At 37.7% G+C, this 23,345-nt stretch overlaps 1 protein-coding gene across 43 annotated transcripts in view; it reads left to right on the forward strand.

Annotated features, from left to right (window-relative positions):
• Nucleotides 1-23,345, forward strand: part of LOC127935605 (CLIP-associating protein 2) — a 50,750-nt gene that overhangs the window by 20,590 nt on the left and 6,815 nt on the right. For 4 of the 43 annotated variants that reach the window (XM_052533626.1, XM_052533662.1, XM_052533660.1 and 1 more), the window contains 25 exons: nt 3,584-3,730; nt 6,174-6,250; nt 6,400-6,492; nt 8,036-8,181; nt 8,417-8,552; nt 8,635-8,705; nt 9,443-9,502; nt 9,595-9,672; nt 9,753-9,920; nt 10,021-10,058; nt 10,456-10,620; nt 10,836-10,856; nt 11,465-11,569; nt 12,149-12,175; nt 12,735-12,761; nt 13,827-13,994; nt 14,209-14,250; nt 14,979-15,086; nt 16,543-16,605; nt 17,077-17,183; nt 18,057-18,080; nt 18,206-18,450; nt 18,568-18,631; nt 21,640-21,803; nt 21,915-21,993. In XM_052533626.1, the coding sequence (XP_052389586.1) occupies nt 3,584-3,730; nt 6,174-6,250; nt 6,400-6,492; nt 8,036-8,181; nt 8,417-8,552; nt 8,635-8,705; nt 9,443-9,502; nt 9,595-9,672; nt 9,753-9,920; nt 10,021-10,058; nt 10,456-10,620; nt 10,836-10,856; nt 11,465-11,569; nt 12,149-12,175; nt 12,735-12,761; nt 13,827-13,994; nt 14,209-14,250; nt 14,979-15,086; nt 16,543-16,605; nt 17,077-17,183; nt 18,057-18,080; nt 18,206-18,450; nt 18,568-18,631; nt 21,640-21,803; nt 21,915-21,993 (2,423 nt within the window). Of the gene's footprint in view, nt 1-261; nt 417-2,691; nt 2,897-3,583; nt 3,731-6,173; nt 6,251-6,399; nt 6,493-8,035; nt 8,182-8,416; nt 8,553-8,634; nt 8,706-9,442; nt 9,503-9,594; nt 9,673-9,752; nt 9,921-10,020; nt 10,059-10,455; nt 10,621-10,835; nt 10,857-11,464; nt 11,570-12,148; nt 12,176-12,734; nt 12,762-13,826; nt 13,995-14,208; nt 14,251-14,978; nt 15,087-16,542; nt 16,606-17,076; nt 17,184-18,056; nt 18,081-18,205; nt 18,451-18,567; nt 18,632-19,432; nt 19,490-21,639; nt 21,804-21,914; nt 21,994-23,345 lie in introns of those variants that run through there. The other 39 variants (XM_052533663.1, XM_052533659.1, XM_052533658.1 and 36 more) reach the window with 39 other exon arrangements.

The raw sequence follows: 23,345 nt of genomic DNA on the forward strand, positions 1-23,345 counted from the left end.
TTTCAACAATGTCTCCTCAAACTTCTTATTGGTGAACTTCCAAAAGTGTTAAACTGATTGTTTTACTTGGCCATGTGCCTTGAGTGTGATGTATCTTGCCAGAATTCAGTATAAGAACAGGAAGGGGGTCGTTTGACATGCAGCCAGCTTTCTCACTGGCCACTTTTTAATTTGGCAAAAGACAAAGTATGACATTCAAAGAGTCTTTTATCTATCCAGTGGCTTTGCCAATGGAGCCGCTGTGAGGAGAGGGTTATAGAGAGAGAGCTGAGAGCTGTGCCTGTCACAGCATTACTCTGACACAGCGTGACAGAGAGAGAGAGAGAGAGAGAGAGAAGGACGAGAGAAGGAGACAGTGAAAGAGCTGCCTCTTCGCAGAAGAATTAAAGCCATGTCTGTGGGTGAAGATGGAAATGGTGAGTGCGTTATATATTAAGTAGTATAGTTGTGTTGTTTGTGAACATGAGGTTTATGGTTTGCATTATCCTCTGTTTATTTAAATCTGATGCAAGTAGTTCAGTTTTTGGAAAAAATGGGACAATGCAGAATTATTGTCCAGAAAATACTCTCTCCTATGGATAATCGGCATCTCTTTCAATTTATAATTAGCACTTCTGTTAAAATGAGTATATCTGCATGTTCTTAACGTACAAGCAATGAAATTAATTAGAATGTATTGCATTATACATCTCTCAGTGATATGCTAGTTATATTGGTTTATGTGTCAGTGGGTTTAGTCCCTAGGGAGTTCAAGTGTGACCCGGTTTCTAGGGCATTTGGTTGCTGCGGCTGCCCATTATTAGACTCTTCAGTCCTTGCCCTGTAAATTGAAGTACTCTATGAGATGCTGTGTGTCCATTGACTTTAAATGAAGCCTTAATGCTTTTGAGTTCCTATGTTGGATATTGTTTTGAGTTTTGTTGGACTTCTTGCACAAGCTGCTCTCTGGCTTTTTTGTTGTTAAATGGCTTTGTTTCCTTCTCCCCATAATCCTGATTACCAGATTAAATAGCTAGTTAAATTACGGATTGACCAGTATTTGGACATCAACACTCAATCACCCACCCTCCAATAAGCAATATGGTGTCAGTGGCAGTTAGACTGACAATATGTGTGTTTCCAGATCAGTTTTGAGTGAGAAATGTGTCACATACTAGTGTGTATCAGTTGATTTCATTTTTAAATGACCTCTGCTGTGTTAGATATTCCTGTTCTTCATAACTGGCGATATTTTGGTAATTTGTTATTTATCGATAACGGTCACTGTACAATGAAATTCTTTCATTAAGAATTTATATATTGAAATCTTTTGCTTCCTAGAATGATGCTCTGTAAAACTGAATGTTAAATTTGGTTTATATAGCATTCAAATTTTGGTCGAATATAAATAATTGAATGCAGAACATTTCCCATATGTCCCATAGACTTGATTGCATGATGGGCAGTCTTTTAGCCAAATGTTCTTGTAGTTATAGAAAATATTGCTTTGAAAAACACTTATTTTTGATAAATATTTTCCCCATTCCTACTACTAATAATATGTATTATTAGGAAAAAATTTAAGGAAAAAAATGAAAAAATAAAAGTTGCTTTTCTGATTTCAGCTTGCCATTTTGGGCACACCAAATTTTAAACCTATGTAAATTTAGCCTTTAGTTCTTTCTTTTTCTCTTTTCATAATAATAATAATAATAATAATAATAAAAAATTTAAAAAAGTCATTGCAGAATTCAGACATTTTTGGCAGACCAAAATTCTAACCAATATGATTCATCCTTACTATTATCATCATTAAAAGATGAAAAAATATAAAAGCTCAACTAACCATTTTTGGCAGACTTAAATTAAAGCCAATGTGATTCGTGTGTCTCTTGTTTTTTTTTTTTGTAATCTCACAAATCCACTGATGTGGGCTGCTCATGTTGTCATGGCAACAGCCTTTTTAGAGTGGCCAGCTCTCTCTCTCTCTCTCTCTCTCTCTCTCTCTTGTCTTGCGCCTTCCTTCCCTTTTCTCCCTTTCCCCCCATTTCCCTTCAGCATGTCCCCACTTTTCTCTCTCTCTTTCACTTCCTGTTGCTGTTTTGTTCCTTTTAGCCTGTATCAGTCTCTCTTGATCTTGCTCTCATTGGCCTGTCCTTGTTGAATTGTTGTTCACGCCCTCACATCTGAACAAAGGGTGGGTTATGCTACTATGCTAATAATGCTAAACACATAGGCTGGCACACAGAGCCCTTTCAGCCCCGCTAGTGGGGTCAGCATCAATAATGTGTCAGTGTAGTCAGCTCTTGGCTTAGTAATGGGGTCACAATGCCGATTGCCCACACAAACACACACACTTTAATATCCAAAGACCACATCTGAGCTGTAGGGGTGTGGCCTTTGTTCTCACCTATATTTACACGTTTAATTAATCCACAATTCCCCTGTGTGTGCGTTTGACCATGAATGTGTGTTTAAACTAAGATGATCTTGGAGCACCGTGATGCTAATTAGCTTAGCTTGAGCTCCAGACAAAACAAACCTCATTGACATTCAAGAAGCATCCTCAAATCTCAAAGCTCACTGGCTGGTTAAAGATGATGTCATCACTCTCCTGATTGGCTCTTCGGCTGCTGGGAAGGAGGAGGTACGGTGCAGAGCAGAGTGTGAGGGAGTGATGGAGGAGGAGACGAGGGGGATGGAGCGAGAGAGTAATTGAGAGGGAAGATGCCGAGGAGCTTTTGGGTGGTGGTTTCTGCGATCCGTGCTACGTGCCTCGCTGATCCGTCTCGGGATATTTCCATGCAGTGAGAACCGCTGTCATGTGAGCGGCAGCTTGGGCGTTGCCTCGGATACGAGAGAGAGCCACGCCCGCCTTCAGGCATGAGACGCCTCATCTGCAAAAGCATCTGTGACTGTGAGTGTCTTCTCGAGGTGGTTGAAATGTTTCTGGGGTTTCAAATGAATGTTGATGTCAGAATCCGTGCAGATATAGGTGTTACCCAGGTGCCGTGGAGATTTGGGGTGTTTTTAATAGCCGGTAGATGAAACGAAAGACTGTGTGTGTGTTTTTCTAGTCTTGCTCTTTACTGGATGCGCCCAATCTGATCTTGTGTGTGGGTGGCTTTGTGGAGTCCTTGATTTTTGCAGGCATTGCTCTTTGTTTGTGAATTTGTTTGAGTGATTTAATGTTACCTATACTTTCTGGTTTTGCTGTTCAGTAATTGATAGGCCTCTATTCGGTCCTTGTTCTGGGCTGGTCATTGATTACTTAAGATGAGATTGTGGTTGGGAGGAAATCAGGCCTGTTCTTGCCTTACTTGATATAAACCAAAGACCTATTGGGTTTCACTGGGAATCAATTTGTTCATTGATATATTCTGATAGGTTTCCTTCTTTTTGTTCATTATTGACCCAGCTGCACTGGAATGAGAATATGAGACTGTTGGTACAAAAATAAGTTGAATTTGCTTATCATTGTGCAGTAAGTCTATTTTGGAACAAAATTTGAGGCGCTTGACCTCAGCTGGTCTATTTATATGCTGTCTTCATGTTCAGTCTTTGATAACTGATTATCAATTCATGCTGTCATTGCTTTCCTCAGATCGTAGTTTTGACGATGATGATTCTGTGGATGGAAGCAGGCCGTCATCGGCTCAGGCTGCGTTTAAAGTGCCCAAAGTACCCAAAAAACCTGGAGACTCTGCCAGCAGCTCCAGACGACCCAGTGCCACTGGAGCTGCCAAGACAGGTGAGACAAGTGTGAGATTGCTTTTACATATCCTAGGGTGCAGAACAGTTCAGTTTTTAGCCTTAATGCTTTTTTTATGTGCACATTATGCACTGGATAAAATAAACACATGCTGTGCATTTTAATAAGTCAAAATTTAAAATGAAAACCAGTTAAATAATCATTAATAATATTGAGTCAATTATTCTGTGTTGTGAGGAATATACAGTATAATAAGATTATCAAATAGGTGGTATGTCTAAAAAATATTATTGTATAAATAATTTTATGTAATGGTAAGTATATGTTGGTGGAAATGAAATGGATGGAAATTAATTAGAAAAAATGGTTTATATTAAACAACCAAGTGGCAATGCCTATTTTTAGACGAATCAGTTTAAAACACATGAAAGGTACTTTGATTTTCTTTTGTATGGAACAAAATGGACACAAACTAAAACATTACTCTTTACAAATTATTTAGTCTTGCATAAGTGCAAAAACAGCTTCATATTACGTAACAATGAGCGCAAAGGACTGAGATTATAAAATAGATTGGTTCAGTTTTAAATTTGAGTTTGTTTATATATTAAATATTTACTACAGTATAGAAAACAATCTTTACTGGTTGTAAAGTCATAAAAAGAATCTCTGTTATTGTATGATATTTATACACTCTAACAATCCACTCCTACTAGCTTGAAGGAAAAACTGCCACAGAGATCAAAACATTAGTCGTCTCGTTGAAAGGCTGGTGCGCCTCTTATGGGCATTTATTGATTGACCAGTAAAAAAGGTGTCTTAAGAGAAAAAATGTGGGCAGAGGGTTTTGTTGGCTTTTTATTTCAATGCAATTCATGTAATCTGTGTAGCTGTATGTTGCTTTTACAAAACAAAAAGTTTGCACAAATCCCTTTTTTTGGTGTCTATCAGCAGTTCACAATGAATTGACATTTAGCTCATTACTGAATTTTTAATTTCAAAAGGTCCACAAAATGAGTTGATATGGGGTTTCATGAAGTCTGATTGATAGATCACCAATGCTAATGTGTTTATCAGACTGTTTGGGTCTCACCCCCCCCCCCAGCCCCCCACCCGCCCTTGCCTCCATTATTGATCATTCAGTTACATCAGGACAGGAAGACAGACAGGAAGTCCATTAGGACTGAGAGCTGTTAATATGTAGGATAAGTTTCTTCCCTCAAATAAGAAATTAACAGTCTCTGTAATAGTTTTGCAAAGCGCTATTTTTCTGCATTTGGTGTACAGATAAAAAATAAATAAATACACACTCACATTTATGTGTATGTGTATATAGAAAGTGGAAACAGTGTTGGCGATCTATGTAACGTTAACAGTGTCAGGCGCCAGTTGGCGGGTGGAACTTTTACGAATTATAACAATGCAATGAAGTGAAAACAACAGCCAGTTTTGAAAGAAATTCTATTATTCTGACATTAAGTGAATAAAACTATTTTTTTCACAAGACAAGATCATGATTATCAAGATGATTAGCTGTTCTGTCATAAGCGACAAGAGCAAATCTAATAATAGGATACAAACGGACTGCTATGGTCAGAGCACTGTGATGACACTGTCCTAATAACTTTTACCTGAGAAGATATTGCTGCTTCATTTCGAAAGATTCACTTTTTTATTTATTTTTTATAACCCGAGAATTCGGCGACACATACCTGGGGTTACGCTGCTTAAACACCTAAGTAAGTTATAGTTTGAAAGGCTGCGCATTCGGATGTACGCATTCGCTGAGCTGCTTCAGACAGCGTACCAGTAGCACTTCAACAGACTAAAACACACACAATTGTCTTAAAACACGGTTTTGGCAAGTTACCTTGTAAATGTGCTCTTAAATGAGTTATAAAGACTTAATTGATTGTAAAGAGTTGGGAGATAATCAGATACGGGTCAGATCGGTGTCCTGCGCTATGGGTTTTAAAGAGACAGCGCTGATTTTTAAAGTGAAACCTGCTGTAGTCTGTCACTTTTATAGCTTGAATAAAGATTTAACTGTATAGTTTAATCATATATAATATAGTTTATGTGAAGACTGTTTTAAAATCACTTAAATTAAAAGTTATATATTTCAGAGCTTATTAAAGATAAAAATAAGGGCTTTCATTTTACATTTTACCATGTCACCGGCTATTGGCAGGTGTGGCAAAAAGTTAGTTTTAGGCCCTGTGTGTGTGTGTGTGTGTGTGTGTGTGTCCCTCCCCCCACAGAAAATACCCTCCTGTTTGACTAGCAATACAACAGTTTCCATAGGAACCTCTCATTGTGCTCAGTTTCTATGGTAACGGCTGCAACTGTCCGTTAGTTGTCTGCTAGCGTGACTGAGATTAAAAATGTTTCAAACTGTTTCAGACAGATTCATGCGCCCTTCATAAACCTCGTAGCTCTCTCCAGTTTGTGTTTGAATGGAAGTCAATCATGTGTTTCGCAGGCGTCTCTAAGGAGGTGGCAGGAGCTGTGGATGAGGAGGATTTCATCAAAGCTTTCACAGACGTCCCCACGGTTCAGGTGAGACACACCTGAGTTTAAACGAGAGAGGTGTTGCTCAAGTCCCTCAGGACCTAGTTACAAACCACCCGTGGATTTCATAACATTTCACGTTTGATCAAAGGCTTGGAATCGTTTGATCTAAAACATGTGTCTCTCTCTTTACATAGATCTACTCCACACGAGACCTGGAGGATAATCTGAACAAGATCCGTGAGGTCCTGTCTGATGATAAACACGACTGGGACCATAGAACAAGCGCCGTGAGTACAACATACACAGATTAAGCACTCATGCAGGTCATAGCAACAGTGACCAAAGTAATATCAAAGATGGTGATGTCCTTAGAACTGAAAGTCTTATCACTATCTGACATGACAAGAGTCAAATCTTCATTAACTGACAGCAGCTTTTATATTTATTATGTCGCATGTAGAACACAAAACTGAACACAATTTCTACTTTGAATGATTTCGTAATTGTGGCTACCATGATTGTAATTGCAATTAGAAACTCGATTAATTGTGCAGCCCTAAAAAGAAAGTCAGTTTGACTGGTCATGTGATCTCATGGTGGCCCACGTGAGAGGACCTGTTCTATGTAAAGAAAACTGTTTTCATTAGGTAACTGATTTGATCGTGGTTTCCATCTGTTTTTAATTGATTTATTTTTATTGAAAAGTTTTAAATGAGGAAAGAGTAAATCATTCTTCATTCAAAATTGTTCTGCTCTCTGCTAACATCGCAATGAACCGGAAGTAGTGACAGATCTTTTCTTCCGTGTTGTGATGCACATCCAAGTGTAACGGATTATTACAAAAAATTTAGGAAGAAGACTTGGTTCTATTCCATGGCTGTTGATTGGATTTTGAGATGTTGGCATTGCACTCAAAAATTAATGCAAGCTTTTAGTCGGTTATGGAGGGCCGTGGGTTAAAGTGGACTAAATGATTGGAGAGGTTCTGTATTCATTACTAGAAGTTTATGAAATTTTGATCAGTCATTACTGGGCCACATTAATAAGATCAATAAAATCTATAATATGTATTCACAAAAAAAAGGGTAAATTTTTGTTTCATGCATACTTAAATGATTAGTTAGTTCACCCAAATATTAAAATTATGTCATTAATAACTCACCCATATGCTGTTCCAAACATGTAAGACCTCCGTTTATCTTCGGAACACAGTTTAAGATATTTTAGATTTAGTCCGAGAGCTCTCAGTCCCTCCATTAAAGCTGTGTGTATTGTATTCTTTCCATGTCCAGAAAGTTAAGAAAAACATCAAAGTAGTCCATGTGACATCACAAGGTCCGTTAGAGTTTTTTTGAAGCATCGAAAATACATTTTGGTCCAAAAATAGCGTCTATCAATAAATCTAAACTATCTCAAACTGTGATCCGAAGATGAACGGAGGTCTCACGGGTTTGGAACGACACGAGGGTGAGTTATTAATTACATAATTTTAATATTTGGGTGAACTAACCCTTTAAGCACATCGACATTGTCTACATTATTCCATTTACAAGTAGCTGAGTGTTTCCTGAGCAAATATTTGGTGAAATGTGGTATTATTAGAGTTTCCCACAAGAATGTCAAAGTTCAAGAGGTGATGCCATTGGGATGCACCAGACCTAGAGTTTTCTTTGTGACCATACATATGGTTTGTTTACACTTGATGTTTTAAACCTCTATTCAACATTTTATGGAAATGTAAGGAGTTTCCTGACTTTTATGTAGTTTTTTCATCATTTGTGACAAACCGTCTTTGATGTGGTCTTATTCCATCTTCTTCTCACTCCACAGCTAAAGAAAATCCGATCTCTGCTGGTTGCCGGAGCAGCAGACTATGATTGTTTCTATCAGCACCTGCGTCTGTTGGACGGCGCATTTAAGCTGTCGGCAAAAGACCTGCGTTCTCAGGTGGTGCGGGAGGCTTGCATCACAGTGGCGTGAGTGGCTTATCAACATTTCAAACAATGTGAACGTGAATTTCTGGCACTAGAAGGTTGAATATGCATAGTATGCAGATTATTGACAACTGTTTTCCACCAGCCACTTAATGAACTGCTGGAGACTAGGACCTGACACGCTTTTTGAGCAAAGCAATTTCCCATTTGTTTTTGCAGTTGCTTTTCGTTCATGTAAAGTATACCAATTTATTGTGTTATGCTGGTGTCTTTCCAGGCATCTTTCCACACTATTAGGTAATAAGTTTGATCATGGTGCAGAGGCCATTGTTCCAGTGCTCTTCAATCTTATCCCTAACTGTGCCAAAGTGATGTCCACATCTGGCATTGCAGCCATACGCATCATCATACGGGTGAGAAACAGTGGTTTGCATTGTGTTTGACTGCACTGCACTGTGTCTGTGTATGTTTGACTGTATGTTTTTGTGTTTTCAGCACACTCATGTTCCACGTCTTATTCCTCTCATCACTGGTAACTGCACGTCAAAGTCTGTGGCTGTTCGGAGGTGAGACGTTAAAACTTCTTCAACACACTATAGCTGGGATAAAACAGAGGGCAAGCTGTCAGATTTACTTTATTTTTATTTTTTCTATTTTGTGTGTGTGAGTGAGAGAGAATCCTAACACTTTTCCCCTGGATTCTTTGATGAATCGAAAGCTCAAAAGAACAGCATTTTTAAAAATATAAATCCTAAAAAAAATATGTAACTGCCACTCTTGCTCTTTTCTTTAATGCAAGAAGTAAAACTTCATGAATATTAATAAAAAATCAGGAATTGTCAAAACCGGAATAGTTTATTATCTTAAATATATATATATTTTTTTTATTTTGTACAAATATTACAGTGCATAATAATATAGAGCAACAATTATGTTTTTTTTTTCTCTTCTTACTAAACATTTTACAACATGTCCCCAAATAGAGTAAACAAACAAATAACTAAAGCAGTTATGAAATGGGCAGTTGAAAGAACTGATTCATGGAAATGAGTCTTCCCAACTCTTTTGCTAATAAAGATTCATACTGGCGAGTCAGGAATCTAGTATGCTAGTGCAGTCTTTAAGAGATGTAACTGGCTAATTAAAAAGCACATTACGATGTTGTTTAATTTTAGATTGCCAACAAATGAATATTGCAGTCTTTATAAATATATTGTAAATATAGAATTTCTCTCCCAGCCCTTGCCAAGTTTTCAGACAGGAGTGAGCACATTCATTACTAAATTCTCTTTCTGTCCTTCAGGCGCTGTTATGAGTTCTTGGATCTTCTGCTGCAGGAATGGCAGACTCACTCTCTGGAGAGGTACCACCACAGCACAGGCTAAACTACAGCTGCCTACTGGTGTTGAAAGGCCAAAACTGCACCATATAACTGCTCTTTCCTCTGTGTCTCAGGCAACTGGCTGTGCTGATAGACAGTATAAAGAAGGGAATCAAAGATCCAGACTCAGAGGCTCGAGTGGAGGCCAGGAAGTGAGTGCCTTTCTCAAATTACTTAATGTATTTTGTTGTTTCCTGTTGTGTTTTTTTTCTTACATTGCTCTCTCTCTCAGGGCATACTGGGGGTTGCGGGCTCATTTCCCTGGGGAGGCGGAGTCTCTGTATAACTCATTAGAATCGTCCTATCAGAAGACACTTCAGTCGTTTTTAAAGAGCTCCGGCAGTGCGGCGTCCCTGCCACAGTCGGATCGCTCGTCGTCCAGTTCACAAGAAAGCCTGAAGTAAGAATATCTCACTCACCCTCATCGAACTACACCAGAGACCCCAACTAAACAGTGAATTTAAATAAGAGCTCTGTTTCTTTCCCTCTCTTTTTCACAGTCGGCCGCTGTCAAAGTGGTCAGCTGCGCCAGGGAGAGGTGAGATCCTTTGTGTGTGTGTGTGTTTGTGTGTACACGTACACACACGTGTCTGAATATTGGGTAATTGATGCCTGTTATGTTCAGTGGCTTTCTAAAAATGTATTTGTATATAAAAATGTAATTATTGAATTGAGGACAAAGTCAAAGGTACAAGTTTTCCATACATAAAAAATCTAAAGGAATTTTCAAAATATAGATTGATATTTTAGTATTTATTGTAGTGAGAAAATGTTATATATAAAAAAAAAAAAAAAAAAAATATATATATATATATATATATATATATATATATATATATATATATATATAAATTAATTACTTTTAGTTTCCATACTTTATGCTTAATTTAAATAAATGTTACATACAGATTTTGCTTGTGTGTTTGATATTTTAGTGCCTGCCGGTTCAAAATCATCAGGATCTCCAGGCTCTTTGCAGCGTTCCCGCAGTGATGTGGATGTCAACGCAGCCGCCGGTGCTAAAGCCAGACACGGTGGACAGGCTGGAGTGGCCGGCCGAGTCACGACAGGCTTGGCCACTGGATCATATGCATCTCTCGGTAGGAGCCAAATAAAGTTCATGCACAGTTTTACCAGGTTTCATGATCTCGTGAATATGCAAAAGAGCTAATACATGTGAATACACAGGCTCTTAACTCTGTTAATTCTTCAAGGTTACGTGTGTGTGTCTGTGCGGTATTCTGTTGTGAGTGTGTTTGTGTCTTTTATTCTAACTGGTTTGCTGTGCTCCTCTCTCTCTTTTCTTTGGCTTAAGATGATGCCTCTGATAAAGATGGTAAGATCATCTGCCGTTTGCTCATCCATTGTTCTTCATCTTCTCCTTTTCTTTTACTTGCCCCTCCCCCCTTCTATTGGCCTTCCTTTCCCTCATGTAACTCACGCTTTCTTACTGTTTGTCTTTGAATCGTTGTTCAGGATTTTGGGGTGATTGTGTCTCTGGTCTGTATTGAATTATGCTAGGGTAAAAAGTTGTTTGCTTTTCCTTGTTGTTATTTCAGCGCTTTGTAGGTGTGATAGGGAACCTGATCCCCTCACACATATTGGGTGGAGCTCTTTGTGTGTGATGTAGCGCTGTTGCCGTCTGTTGGTACCCTGTGGTATTGCAAGAATATGACTCATCATCAGCCTTTCAGCTTGTGATTGTGTCAAGTTGAATTGCTTGATTAAAAATCTCCCTTACTGATCAGATCCTCTCATCTTATTCTGTCCCATCATCTTTGCTTTAACTCAATCATTAATGGGTACCCTCAATCACAGGACTGGCCCCCGTGGGTGATTGTGGAGGGCCTGTGATACACTCTGGAAATCATTTTCACTTATTAGCCATTTGTTGGTGTTTTTATGATTGACCTGAGGTCTTACGGCATGTTTGTTTTTCTCCAGGGCGACTACGGACTAAGCAGACTTTATCAACTGCATCTAATGTAGGGAGCAGTCAGGTCGACTCCAGAGGGCGGACCAGATCAAAGATGGTGTCTCAGTCACAACGTAAGTGCCTACACACTGTATGTTCACACATTCTACGTCTACAGTGAAGTAGAAAAAATATACTCAATAAATATTATATACTATTACTTACATGCATCTTAAGTTATCGTTTTACTCATGTATGAGACAATAAACACATCGTATTAGCATAACACTGCTCTCATGTTAATTGAATGGTCTGTAAATGTCCAAAATATTGTACTGGCTGCAAACTCCCAAAAATGATCCATACACACATTTTATACTGTCATTCAGGATTCTCCTATGCAAAATAGAAAAGAACCACATTTATTTGAAATAGAAATTCCTTTGCAACATTATAAATATTTTTACGGTCACTTTTGATCAATTTATTGCATCCTTGCTGAATAAAAGTAAATTATTGTTTTTTTTAAAGACGTTAATTTTATACACGTATGGTAAGCATACATTGAAACATGACTGTTAACAGTCTTCACACCACATGCCATAACACACATTGTCAAATGCATGTGTGAGTGTGTACATAAAAGATTTTCAGGAGTCATCCTGCTCTAAGGATGTAACCCACAGCTCCTCCAACTGTCTCTGTGCCTCTAGGTTCCGACGATTCTGATTGCACACCAGGTACCCTCGTCTGACATGTGGGCGAGTGTGTTTAGTTCATGCAAACGTGTGTGAGCGTTTGTGAGCGAGCAAGCGTTTATATGTCTTGAGTGGCCTGCATGCTGTGTGGTCTTCACTTGGGTGTGATGGTATCAGTCCATTTCTGCCTGCAGGCGTGTAGAAACACAAACTGTCAGACACGTCAGTTTAGCGGTAGATGTTGGGCAGCCTGGGCTGCTTAAACATATTGAGAGTATTGATGGAACTAAAGCAGTGGCAAACAGTCAAGTTTTTTTATCTTTTGTGTGCCTTCATGGTGATGTTGTGGAGTCATATTAGTTGCAGTGCTGTTGCAGGGCTTTTTGAGTCTATGTGCGCATCTCATACTAATGATTTCAGTTGCAGGCTGATGGTTTTATTCATTTTATTTCATTTGTACAATTTGTGCATCAAAACAACACATTGACTGCATGTTTTACCCCATAATGCATTTGTATTTGTTTAATATGCTGTTCCTCCTCCCATCCAATGGGTTTTTTGGACCCGCACGCTTCCTAATCCTCTCCCCTCATTGGCTCAGGATCACAGTCTGCTACCCCTGTTGGTGGTAAGATTTTCAGCATATTTCACCTGTCACTCATTCACTTAGTCCAGTCAATCCCATCCTGTGGGCCTCCAACCTCTAGTCTTACATCTTCCCTTGTCCTGGTTCACGGAAAAAAAACATGGGTTTTCCCATCAGCCCCCACTCTCTTCACTGCATGGAGGATGTGTTGCTTTGATTACTTTGGATGGTGTTTTTTCTCTCTCTTTCTTCAAACCTGTGAACTTGTTAAACCTCAAATTAAGGCTGGGCGGTATGACGGTATATATTGATTGATCGTTTGGTACAGATTCTGCTTCTGCTATGAATCTGCTCCACATTTTCCTGTGTATATATGTGGCACAATTTACATTAAAAAACCTTTGGTATTATGTAATGTGAAGCTGATTCATTTGTGTGTCATGAATTGTCTTGCCTTTTTGTTTGGTGTCCATCAAGGTAAATAAAATAAAACTTTCTTTTTGAAAGCTTTTAAGCCACTAAATTATCGAAAAACAGACTTGGTACATAGTTGTTTTTCAATAAAAATATATTTGCTTGAATTTTCAGCAAATATAATTATTGTGTATTATAACCATTACACAAGATTTTAGTTATATCGCCCACCCCTACTTTACACGTCACTGTGTGGGGAAATGTAAAGATTTTGTCACTGGTGTGTCAAAGTGCTGCGTGAGCATGTTCATTTGTGGTTGTGTAGAGTTTGTAGTCATAGAAAGTTTTCACTTGTTCACTAGGGATACCTCATTCTTCCCTTTTTGTCTCGAACACCCAATCAGAATCACAGCACTAGCACTTTTATGTCAAACTGTCATCTGTATCTGTGATTGTTATTGTAATGTAAATTATTGTTGTCTGCATAAACAAACAAAATGTCATAATAGCTATGGGGATTAGTTTGTTGGTGTTGTTTTGCGATAGTGGACAGTCTGTATTTTGTGTTATTTAATATATATAATACATCATCCTACTGATTAATGCCTTTTATATGCAATCGGTAGGATGATGAAGATTTTCAGAGGTCTGTCAGGCTCACAAAATGTCTGTCTTTTTGTTTTGTGTTTACAGCGGGTTCTCGCTCCGGTTCCCCAGGCCGGGTTTTGACCAGCACGGCTCTGAGCACTCTCAGTACAGGAGCTCAGCGTGTGAGCGCAGCACCAGGCTCCCACCGTCGCAGCCGGATCCCACGCAGTCAAGGCTGCAGTCGAGACTCCAGCCCCACACGCCTGTCTGTTGGTAAGCACTGACTTCTATTTGTGGTCTTCTGTTGTGAGGTTTTCTTTCTGACGAATAAAAGATCTTCATCAATGAGTGTCCATTGAATTTGTTGGGGCATAATATGCAAAAGTGTTGCAATTGTACATTGGCTGTGAAGACTGTGACTGTAGGCCTTCACATAAACGGGTGATTATCTTCTTACCAAAACTGAAACTTTTTCTTTCAATCAAAGCTCCTTCAAACATCAGCCACATCTACAATGGATCAAAAGGAGGTATGTTTTGTTTTGTTGTTTTTTTGCCTTGGTGTCCAACAGCCATCCCATATTGATAATCCATCTGCCTGCCTGCCTGAGCTGGTGCCGTCATCCTAATGGTGTTTCGTGCTGGAGGTTGTGCTTTGTTACGTGTAACACGCTGCTTTGGGAAAGCAGAACATGCCATCACATTAACCTGCTGGGTCTTCCCTTGTCTGCAGTGATGTTACACCCCACAGCTTGGTGCTGCTTTTTGCAAAGTGAATGAATGAATAAATGAATGAGTGAAGTCCATCTCATGAATGCAGATGAACATTGAACATTGGTTGAGAGACAGGATACAAAAGCAAAGATTTAGACCTGCCACCTTCCATTAATTAACATTCACCCTTCAATTCTTAACCTTCTAATTGTTCTTCCCTTGTCAGTGAGTGTTTGCTCTTTTCTAATCAATTCTTTTAATGGTGAATTTGTGCATGGACTCTAGAAATTAGTTTTTTTTTTTTTCATGGTCTCTAACTTTTTTTCTGTGAGGTTCCTCATGGCTTTGTATTGGGCCCTTTTTTGCTCTCCTCAAAAAGTTAATAAATCTATTGTCATTTTGGTGCTAAGAAAGATTTTATGTAATTTCCTACTATATTTCTCCTACTTTGCCTGTCTGTTATACCTTTCAATATCTCTGTTCTTCTTTATCTGTTTTTTTCTCTCTCTTCTTGTCTTGGAATGTTTTCTTGGGGGTGGGTCAGCAAGGGGTAGTCGTATACCACGGCCTAGTGTGAGTCAGGGCTGCAGTCGTGAGGCCAGCCGAGAGAGCAGCAGAGACACCAGCCCTGTGCGCTCCTTCACGCCGCTCGGTGAGTAACCACGGCAACCATTTCATCTACCAGGACCAATCAGCTTCAACTCAGCAGGGGCCTAAAATTATTAGACAAAATCATGCCATGTTGAAAAGTGACACTTGTCCTCCTTCATTTCATTTGAAACTGTCAGCATTTTTTCAGCTACCAAACATGAATGTTTGTACAGTGAAACACAACACTTACATTGTATTACAAATATTTTTTAGTTTGAAAATCCCACACATGGTTCAGCTTGGTCAGGAAGAAAGTTTTTATTTTTTTAGGCTTCATCATAAATGGTGATCATTGCTGATGGATGCTGTGAAAGGCTTCATCTTAGGTCTTTAAATACAGCACACCAGAGAAAAATTATCTTAAAGGAATGGTGTGTGTGTGTATGTATGTATATATTTATATACACATACACCATTCAGAAGTTCAAGGTTTATTTGTTATGAAAGACATTATTCCTTTTATTCAGCAAAAGTGACTGTACAGATTTGACAGTTGCATAACATTTATATTTCAAAGAAAAACTAAAAAATATATCATGGTTCCCACAAAAAATATAAACCTGTTTTAAACTGATGATAAGAAATGTTTAAGCAGAAAGTCAACATAAAATAATTAATTCTAAAGGGTTTTGTGAAAATAAAGATTGCATTAATGCATGCTGAAAATTCACATTAAATAAATCACATTTCAAAATGTTTTTTTTAAACATTATTTTAAATTGTAATAGTATTTCACAGAAGTGCTGTTTTTACTGTATTTTTGATCAGATAAATTCAGCCTTGATGGGAATTAGAATACTACTTTCAAAAAGATTTTTTTTTATCCTTGTGTAAATATATGGGATTTAATGGGATTCAGACAGGAAATATTAGGAAATAGCCCTATTAGTCAACGTGAAATCAAAATGTTTTGTTTTCTTTCATAAATGTTTTATTCACTTGTTGAATATCCAGAAATGCCATAGTGAGGAAGAAAACAAATTGTGAATGGCATTTATTGTTGACTTTACATGGGTACATAAGTATAAAGCAGTTTGACAGTTACATAAACATGCAAAAGCTTCCCACAAATATTTCATTAATGGGGATTAATTTTTATTTTTATTTTTTAGAAAGAATTAATTTCACATTTATTTTGAGATGAGAAATTTTAGTCTCGCTGCAAGTGAGATTTTTGAGTTTTAGGTATGACAAGGTTAGGTATATTCTTCTTACGACCAGCTGAAAGGGTGAAAATATTCCTGCTGTTATGCAGGACACAAGCAGAACTGGACTAATACCCTTGAGTGTTGACACTTGAAGAGTGTGAAATGTGTGTGTCACAATGAGGCTTGTGTGGTGGGTGATGGCAGACTCTCACATTACTACTAATTGGGAGTTTCTCTGGGGAGCTTTAACACTGGCCTGGGTATTTACGCGCGTGTGTGCTTGTTTGCATTCTTGTGTGTGTGTTGCAGCATCCCGGCATTATTCGCGCTCAACTGGTGCTCTTCATGCCCCAGATGCCTTTGGGGCAGCAGGTGAACTGTCACCACAGCTGGCAAAGAAAATTCTTTGTTCACTTTTTGTATATTCATCTCATCCTTCTGCTTGGTTCAATTTAGCCTCCATCAGACCTGCATGCTTTTAAGTTTAGTCTTCTTAATCGTTCCTCCCATTGCACTGATAACAACCGTATTCATGTAGATTCGTGTGGAACATCTTTCACAGTCACCTATGATTTTCTCTGAGTTTAACCCAAGTTTTTTTTATGTGTACTTGTTTTTTAATATATTTATTTATTTATTGGTCTTATGTGCATTTGTGGTTAATTTTCATTAATGTTTTCAGTGGTAATCAGTTGTTTTTTTGGTTTTCTAGTATTAATATCCTTATTATTGGTGAATTATTTTTATGTGATTTCTCAGTTTTGATAAGATCACTGCATGCCGTTTTAGGGGTTTTATTTTTATTTGTGCATGTGTATGTAAAATGTGTGATGTGTGTTGTAGGTTCTGGGTTGGGTATGTCTCAGTCCAGTCGTCTCTCATCTTCAGTTAGTGCCATGAGAGTGCTGAACACAGGATCAGACGTGGAGGAAGCCCTGGCAGATGCTCTGGTAAACATACAGAAACTCTCCTTACACCCCACTTACACACAAGTTATAACATATCCTCTTTTATCAGACATTTAAGACAATTAAATGCCCAGAATCTGATGTTTAGACATTTTATAAAGAGAAATCTCTATATACATTTATGTTTGTACATATATTGTTTTAAACTGATGATAAGAAATGTTTGAGCAGCAGAATAGAATGAATTCTAAAGGATTATGTGACCATGACGATTGCATTAATGTCTGCTGAATATTCACATTAAATAAGTTACATTTTAAAATGTATTGAAATAGAAAACCATTATTTTAAATTGTATAACAGTATTTCACATTAGTGCTGTTTTTTTCTGTATTTTTGATCAGATAAATTCAGCCTTGGTGAGAATAAGAATACTTCTTTCAAAAATCCTACCGATCCTAAAATTTTGTGTAAATATATGGGATTTAATTGGATTGGGATTTATTATGGTGTAGGGATTGCAAAAGTGGAATGTCCATACCAGTTGTTTTTATTTTATTTTTTTATCTATAAACATTTTGCAAATGGTATGCAAACTGTTGGTAACACTTTATTTTAGGGTCTCTTAACTTACCAGTTGCTTATTAGCGTGCATATTGCTAGAATATTAGCCATTTACTAGTACTAGTTAAGCACATATTAACATTAACAACTACCTTACTAACTATTAATAAGCAGCAAATTAGTAATTTATTGAGGGAAAAGTCATGGTTAATAGTGAATAAGTGTTCCCTTTTCTAAAGTGTTACCAAACTGTAATCACTAAATGAACATAACCATTGTATTGTGTGCTAAATGTCCTACATGTCTGTCTTTAACTCATGCTTTAACCTTTGGCTTTATTAATGCTGCCAGCTATTGGGAGATATGCGGGGCAAGGTTAGTCTGTCTGGCTTTCTGCATTAAGCTGACATTAAACTTAAGCGATCTTTCTTCAAGTTGTCTTAGTGTTTACTTTATACCTAATTGCTAATTTGAATCTCATCTGATGTTTTTCTGAGCAGAAGAAACCAGCTAGGCGGCGGTATGACACCTATGGGATGTACTCGGATGATGATGCAAATAGCGACGCCTCCAGTGCGTGTTCAGAGCGTTCGTACAGCTCCCGGAATGGCAGTATTCCAACATATATGCGGCAGACTGAAGATGTGGCTGAAGTGCTCAATCGCTGTGCCTCTGCCAACTGGTCCGAGAGAAAAGAGGGGCTGATGGGATTGCAGGCGTTGCTGAAAAACCAGCGATCTCTCAGGTAACCCATTAAGGCACCAAATAAAGTGTAATTATAATTTTCACGTTCCAGCTTTACTAAATTAGCAGATTCATGTTCAATGCAGGTATTTTAATTTATTCTTTCTATCTGTTTCAGCCGTGTTGAGCTGAAGAGGTTGTGTGAAATTTTTACCAGGATGTTTGCAGACCCACACAGCAAGGTACCCTCGCATGGAGCTCTCCAGAACACACTTACACCCCCCCCACACACACACACACACTGCAGTCATAAAGCAGCATGGACTCTTGCATCACACAAAACTGCTTGACTGAATCGGATTCTGCCTCACCCACAGCCCGAATTCTTGCCACAAACACACAGATCCACACTCTCAGGCATGTGCAGTGCACACTAACTCTGCAGATGAGGACCGTGGCTAATCGCATGGTTTGGTCTGACCGGATTTCTGATTTCAGACAGTTCACTCATCTTTTTTCAACCACTGCAATGCCAGCCCAAGCTTCCTCCGTAGCTTTCCTCCCTTTCTTGCTTGCACTCACGCATACACATACTGGGACTGTCACAATTCCCGAAAAATTGAAGAACATCTTAAGATCTAAATGCCATGCCAATCTTTGGCCATTAGGAAGAACATGAGAAAATGAGAATGCTCAAATTTCAGCATAGCCTTGTAGGATTTCACTATAAGCATTGATGTTTTAGGTATCTTTTCTATATACATTTTTATACTTCTTAAAATGAAAATTACTAAATTTATACAATAAAAAAGATTGTGGAACATCACGTTAAATGCATCAGAACATTTTGTAATCATAAACTATTGTGAGCCCAGTCCTACTTGCACACAGACTAACCCGCGTTTGAGGTGTCTATCTTTCTCCACTCATAACGTTTTCCTGGAACCCCCTTCTGCCATTCTCTATCTTGTCGGGTAGACTGTAGCTCCGCCCCGTTTATCTGATCGCTGGGCTCATGGCCCGCCCCTCTTTCTGATTTGCAGCGTGATTCCAGAGGCTTCGGCACGGCAGAATCCGGTATCAGTTCTGCCTCTTTTAAGGTACAGAAGTCATTCTCACCCTCCTGTCCTCCAGCACAATCACATTCAACAGCCACTCCAGCCGTTCTTCAGGGGTCTGGAAAAACCTGGATCCTTTTATGTGGATAATTAAAAGTGTGGATATATAATTTACACATTTTTCATACTTTTTTTCCTCCCTTTTATTTAATGGTCTTGTTTTAATGGTGTGCCTGATTTCTCATATCTACTGTTTCAACTATTTCACAGAATAATTTCCATAAAGGGTTAGTTCATCAAAAAATGAAAATTGTCATAATTTACTCACCCTCTTGTTGTTCCGAACCCATTAGAAATGTTTATCTTCGGAACACAAATAGATATTTTTAATGAAATCTGAGAGATTTCTGTCCCTCCTTTGAAAGTCCGTTCACCCGAAACTCTGACGCTTCAAAAAAAAAAAACTGAGCATTTTAAAGGGTTAGTTCAGCCAAAAATGAAAATAGTCATTAATGACTCATCCTCATGTTGTTCCAAACCCGTAAGACCTCTGTTCATCTGGAAGAGAAGGCAATGCTGAATAAAGTCGTCATTTTTGCTATTTTTTGGACCAAAATGTATTTTTGATGCTTCAGCAAATTCTAACTGACCCTCTGATGTCACATGGACTACTTTGATGATGTTTTATTACCTTTCTGGACATGGACAGTATACTGTACACACAGCTTCAATGGAGGGACTGAGAGCTCTCGGACTAAATCTAAAATATCTTAAACTGTGTTCTGAAGATAAAAGGAGGTCTTACGGGTTTGGAACAACATGAGGGTGAGTTATTAATGACATAATTTTCATTTTTGGCTGAACTAACCCTTTAAGTCTTCTGAAGAGACATGATCACTTTATATTTCTATAAAACGATCGGAACTATTCATAACAATATAACTTTTGAGGGTTTGAAACAATGTGAGGGTGAGTAAATAGTGACAGAATATTCATTTTGAACTTTAATTTAATTTAAAATGTAATATATTGATTAATTTTCATGTCTTTTCGAAAATGATCCTGCAAATGGTCAGTTTTTCATGTTTTTATGGACATTCACGAGTGTGTTTGTTTCTTTTCATGCCTTACCCTGTGGTGGAACTGTAGAGAGTAAGTTTGGTTGACCTGTGCAAATATATATATATATCATATTTTTATTTATAAATTATTATTTATTTTTTTACTGCTTGTTTGTCTTTGTGCAATGCCTATATCCTGAAACTGTGAGATACTGCTCTAATAAATAGCTGGAAACATTTATTCCGTTTTTGGGACTGAGCACTAACAGGGCAATCAACTTTACTAATGTACTAATCCATAACAAAATAGTACCGGTATGATGATAAAAGAAAATCTAATATGTTTTTGGTCATGCTATTAATCTGTGGCTTTGCTGTCAACTAATCAAGAATATCTAAAGTGTCTATATTGTAAACATCAGTAATCTGGTTGTTGGATCTTTCACAATATTGGTTGTAATCTAACAATTAGCATGCCGTTTTATTTCTACGATGTACTTGTTTTTGGGCAAGTCTTCTGAAGTTCCCAAGTAGGTAAATAACTAAGCAGTGCTGTAATCACCGAAATAAATGGCAGAGTGAAACATAGTGGGCAATTTGGAAAAACTTTGATTCTCTTTCATTCAGATGAAAACTAATTTTGAAAATCAGATCACGTAGAGAATTCTTAAATATTGTGTAACAGTTGATTTCTGCTTACTTTCAATTTGCCCATATATGTCTGTGTTTTATATTGCTTTTCTACATTGCTATTAATTATATAGAGACAAGCAAGCTGACCAAGTATCATTTGTGCAGTTTCGTTTGACTGCATATGGAAAGTGGGATATCTTTACTAACTGATGCTATTCAGTTGAAAGCTCACATTAGAATTTATATAAAGTTTTTGGAATTTTATATATATTGCATATCACAGTTTTAGATGAAGCTGGCTGATGGTATTTGGCAGCGCTTAGACATTTTCCTACTGGGAGATAAAAACATTACACCATTAACTCTTAACAAATGAACAGCAAAAGTACTCTGACTGAATGAGATGAATGCATGCATCAAAACGGATTATTTTTGTGGTCATGTTTTATTTTTTACTGATTTAACTGCTGTTGTATTTTACTGGTGGTGTTTGTCCAGGTGTTCAGCATGTTTTTGGAGACGCTGGTGGACTTCATTGTAGTTCATAAGGAGGATCTGCAGGACTGGCTCTTTGTGCTGCTCACACAACTGCTGAAGAAAATGGGAGCGGATCTGCTCGGCTCAGTACAAGCCAAAGTACAGAAAGCCCTAGATGTCACAAGGTATGTTATATGAAAAACTGGAAGACATTATTCCTGCCATGCTCTGATATCAAGTGTCCACAGATTTTGTTGCACAAGAATAATTTGTTTATTTCTTGTGTCTTTCTCCAGAGAATCTTTTCCGAATGATCTGCAGTTCACTATCCTAATGAGATTCACAGTTGACCAAACACAGACTCCCAACTTAAAAGTAAGTGCTTTTTTCGTGACTCTTTTATCGTCTCTCACTGTGTGGATGAGCGACTAAGATTGATAGTGTCATGCAACATGCTGCTATCAGAGAATGTAAGATTGTGGCAGGACTTCCTTAAGGGCTTGTTTTGGAGTTTATACAGGATGTTATGGGCTGGGTTAGTGTACTCAGGTTATTGTTATCTCTCCATAAAATCTCATGCAAGCCTTTGGGCTTCGGCTTGCATAAGAATCTCCAACATCTGCCTAATATTTTTTCCTGCACTGAATCTAAAGAGCCGTCATTTTAGATGTTGTTGCATTAATTCATTGACAAATTTGTGAACAAATCGCTCAATTGGTACCATTTTACAATACAAAAAAATGCACATTTGTGTTTTATTTATAGGGAGCCTCTAAACAATAGTATTATAGTTTTTATTATTTTAATTGGCTTTTATTTTTAATATTTTCAGCCTTCTGTTAATTATTTCGGTTTTAGTTTTAAAGCTTTACTTTATTTAATGTTTAAACTAACTTGTTTTCAAGTTAGTTGGCAAGGGAACAATTTTTATATTTATTCATATTTTGAATTGTTTTTTTTAATCTTTAGTTTGACATGTTCATGTAATTGTTTATTTTCTCTTTATTTTTATTTAGTTTGAGTAATTTCAGTGCTTCAACTTTTGAAGCTATTTATTTCAGTTAGATCCTGAGGAATCTTTTAACAATTTTGTTTAGGTTTTTAAGTTTGCTTTTCCATCTATTCTTTTATTTTATTTCAGCTTTATTTTAATTCCCTAAAAAATAGTTTTAATAGTTTTAATTCAATTTCAACACTGTAGTTTGATGACTTTACGGCAAAGGTAGTCTAAATGTAAAATTAAAGGTGACATGGACAATTAAATTTACACTGTCTATTTTTTTTTTAAAATGTGCCAAAAAATGCATAACTGAGATTTAGAGTTAAATTGTATTTTAATATGAAAAATATTATGTATTTGTGGTGTTGTCTTCGGCTGCAGCAATAAAATCCTATTCTTACACCAATCCCATAACCACATTTGCCATAACCACACATGCAGAGACCCACCTTCCCTCTAACCAAACCATCTCCCCTTCATCTGCCTCTCATTCAGCGTCGTTTTTCAGCAGTATCACTTAATACCGCTTCCTGTCCAATTTTCCCTCCTATGCCTCTATCCCTACTATCTGCATGACTGTCTGGGGCTCCCTTTCATTGATGTGCTCTCCCTCTTTCTCTCTGAAGCCGGGGAAAAGGCGCTGTTGCTGGTACGGGGGCGGGGCTATAGAATTGCTTCCCCTCAGAAAGCGACGGCATGCTTGTACACTGCAAGAAAATATCCAAGT

This window comes from Carassius gibelio, chromosome A19, assembly GCF_023724105.1.
Source record: "Carassius gibelio isolate Cgi1373 ecotype wild population from Czech Republic chromosome A19, carGib1.2-hapl.c, whole genome shotgun sequence".
Taxonomy (NCBI): domain Eukaryota; kingdom Metazoa; phylum Chordata; class Actinopteri; order Cypriniformes; family Cyprinidae; genus Carassius; species Carassius gibelio.